The sequence below is a fragment of the Alosa pseudoharengus genome, unplaced genomic scaffold, assembly GCF_046254945.1.
Source record: "Alosa pseudoharengus isolate Yale_2024_CS ecotype anadromous, Long Island Sound unplaced genomic scaffold, YU_APseudo_1.1 YU_APseudo_1.1_scf_4, whole genome shotgun sequence".
Lineage (NCBI taxonomy): Eukaryota > Metazoa > Chordata > Actinopteri > Clupeiformes > Clupeidae > Alosa > Alosa pseudoharengus.
Window position 1 is genome coordinate 1,386,323 of NW_027468774.1, and position 3,202 is coordinate 1,389,524.

General features: G+C 52.0%; 1 protein-coding gene across 1 annotated transcript in view; it reads right to left on the reverse strand.

Annotated features, from left to right (window-relative positions):
• Nucleotides 1–401: 401 nt before the first annotated feature.
• The window catches only part of sox9a (SRY-box transcription factor 9a), a 5,017-nt gene continuing 2,216 nt past the window's right edge, over nt 402–3,202 (reverse strand). Inside the window, exon 3 of the mRNA XM_076266824.1 lies at nt 402–3,202. This exon is cut by the window's right edge and continues 40 nt beyond it. Within this exon, the coding sequence (XP_076122939.1) occupies nt 2,407–3,202 (796 nt within the window). The 3' untranslated portion in view covers nt 402–2,406.

The following is a 3,202-nucleotide window of genomic DNA, read 5'->3' on the forward strand; positions in this document are numbered from 1 at the left end:
TTCTCTTTTATTGCAAATAGAATACAAAAGTTCCAAGGCACTGCAACATCCATAACACTGTGTGTGTGTGTGTGTGTGTGTCCGTGTGTGTGCGTGCGTGTGTGTGTGTGTGTGATATAAGAGCACCTTACCAGTCCAGTAAACTCAATTCAATTAAGACTTCAGATTTCATACACAAAGGAAGAAGAAGCGTCCAGCCTCTACAGATAAATAAATAGGCTGGAGTGGTGTGGTGTGTGTGTGTGTGTGCACGTGTGTGTGTGTGTGTTAAGAGTCCAGCCTCTACAGAGAGATAAATAAACAGGGGGGGGGGGGGGTTGCTGGAGTGGGTTATTGTAGTGTGTGTGTGTGTAAAGAGTCCAGCCTCTACAGAGAGATAAATAAACAGGGGGGGGGGGGGGGTGCTGGACTGGCCCCCCACTGCCCATCCGTTGGCGTATACGTCACTAACTACAATAACAATAAACAGTCTACAAAAACATAAACAAAAACAACAGCAAAACATGTATTAGTCATACGGAGTATTAAAGAATGGAATGCAAAATAATTACTTTGAAATAAAATTAATGCTAATAAATAAATTAAAGAAGTTGGGGCGGGGATGTGTGTGTGTGTGTGTGTGTGTGTGTGTGTGTGAGTGTGTGTGTGTGTGTGTGTGAGAGAGATGAATGTGTGTGTGTGTGTGAGAGATGAGTGTGTGTGTGTGTGTGTGTGTGTGTGTGTGTGTGTGTGTGTGTGTGTGTGAGATGATTTTAGCCAGCTGCAGAATGCTGTGGACACTAACAGGTCAAAGGGCACTTTCTATGGGGGCCTGATACACACATCTCAGTTGTGTGTGTGTGTGTGTGTGAGTGAGTGTGTGTGTGAGCATGTGTTTAGACACACATTTCAGTTGAGTGTGTGTGTGTGAGTGAGTGTGAGTGAGTGTGTGTTTGTGTGTGAGCATGTGTTTAGACACACATCTCAGTTGTGTGTGTGTGTGTGTGTGTTTGTGTGTGTGTGTGTGTGTGAGTGAGTGAGTGTGAGTGAGTGAATGAGTGTGTGAGTGTGTGTGTGTGTGTGTGAGTGTGTGTGTGTGAGTGAGTGTTTAGACACACGCTTGGCAACATTAAGTACAATCACAGCTGTGTGTGTGTAAGAGTTTGTATGTGTCTGCAGGTGTGTATGTGAGACAGTTAAGTGCAAATGTGTGTGTGTGTGTGAGTGAGTGAATGAGTGTGTGAGTGTGTGTGTATGTGTGTGTGTGAGTGAGTGTGTGAGTGAGTGTGTGTGTGAGCGTGTGTTTAGACACACATCTCAGTTGTGTGTGTGTGTGAGTGTGTGTGTGTGAGTGAGTGTTTAGACACACGCTTGGCAACATTAAGTACAATCACAGCTGTGTGTGTGTAAGAGTTTGTATGTGTCTGCAGGTGTGTATGTGAGACAGTTAAGTGCAAATGTGTGTGTGTGTGAGAGATGAGTGTGTGTGTGTGTGTGTGTGTGTGTGAAAGACTACTGGCGGTGGTGGAAGACACAGCTGGTGTGAAGGCAGCACTGGGAATGCCATGAGATGACATCACTTCCTCCTCAGCCTCAGGGGCAGCAAGCAGGAAGTGACCTACAGCAAGCAGGAAGTGACCTGAGCTGGGCACTAACAGGGCCGTGAGAGTGGACAGGATTCTACAGGACGCATAAATACTATAGATACAACTCTACAAACACTGACCAGCCCCAGAGCCACACACACACACACTCACACACACACACACACACACACACACTCACACACACACACACACACACACACACACACATACACACTCACACACACACTCACACACTCACACACACACACACACACGCACACACACACACACACACACTTGAACAGGTCCCAGAGCCACACACACAGACAAACAGACAGACAGACAGACAGACAGACAGACAGACAGACAGACAGACAGGTAGATAGATAGACAGGTGAACAGACAGACAGGTAGAAAGGCATTAAGAGAACCTCACAGAGGCGGCTTTGTCCAGAGAGTTCATCTTGGTCCAGAGATGACGATGTGATTGGTCAGTCTTTGCTAAACACACAATGTGATTGGTCAGTCCTACAAGAGACTAAGGCACTGCAGGTAATCAGAGCTCAGGTCAGTTCAGTTCTGTTCCCCAGGAGTGTGTGAGATTGTGTTTGGCTCATTTTTGAGCGTGTGTGTGTGTGTGTCTGTGTGTGTGTGTGTGTGTCTGTGTGTGTGTCTGTGTGTGTGTGTGTGTGTGTGTAAAGAAGGGGCCTATGGCAAGCTCAGTTCAGGGTTTGAAGACCAGCTTTCGTATCTGACTGCGACTCTTCCCCTTGTGTGTGCTTGTGTGTGTGTGCGTGTGTGTGTGTGTGTGTGTGTGTGTCTGTCTGTGTGTGTGTGCGGCTCAGGGCCTGGTGAGTTGTGTGTAGACGGGCTGCTGCTCCCAGTGCTGTGGGCTGCTGTGATTGGTCTGCGGGACAGAGGCCAAGCCCACGGCGTCCGTGATTGGCGTGTACATGGGCCGGTGGGGCGGGCTCATGTAGCTGAAGGTGGAGTAGAGGCTCTGATTGGCCGAGACGCCGGCGGGGGCGTGGCTGTAGTAGGTGCTGGCGCCGCCCTGCTGGTCGAAGTCGTAGTGCGGCCCAGTGCGGGGAGCAGGGGCGTGGCCTATAGAGGAGACGGAGCCTGCAGAGGGGGTGTGGTCTGCAGATGGGGCGGGGCTATAGGAGGGGGCGTGGCCGTACAGACCCATGCTGAAGGAGCCGTAGGAGGCTGGGGGGGGCGGGCCAGCAGGGGGGGGGGTCGATGACCCCTGGGCAGCCGGATCAGTGTAGTGGCTCGGACTCAGCTGCTCTGTCTTGATGTGGGGGGGCCGCGCCTGCGTGGGGGGGTCCAGGGGGGTCTGCGCTGGCCCCTGCGCTTGCCCCGGGCTGGGACTGTGGCTCTTGGGCAGCCAGGCGGCCACTACTGCCCCACTGCTCCCCTGGCTGTAGGGGGTGGCGTAGGACCCAGCTCCGGGGTGGCCGTTAGGGGGCAGGTACTGGTCGAACTCGTTGACGTCGAACGTCTCGATGTGGGAGATGACCTCACTGCTCAGCTCGCTGATGTCCACGTCACGGAAGTCGATATTGAGCTGGCGTCCGGCGGAGTCCAGCAGGGGGCGCCCTTCACGCTTCAGCTCCAGCTTCTGACCCTCCGTC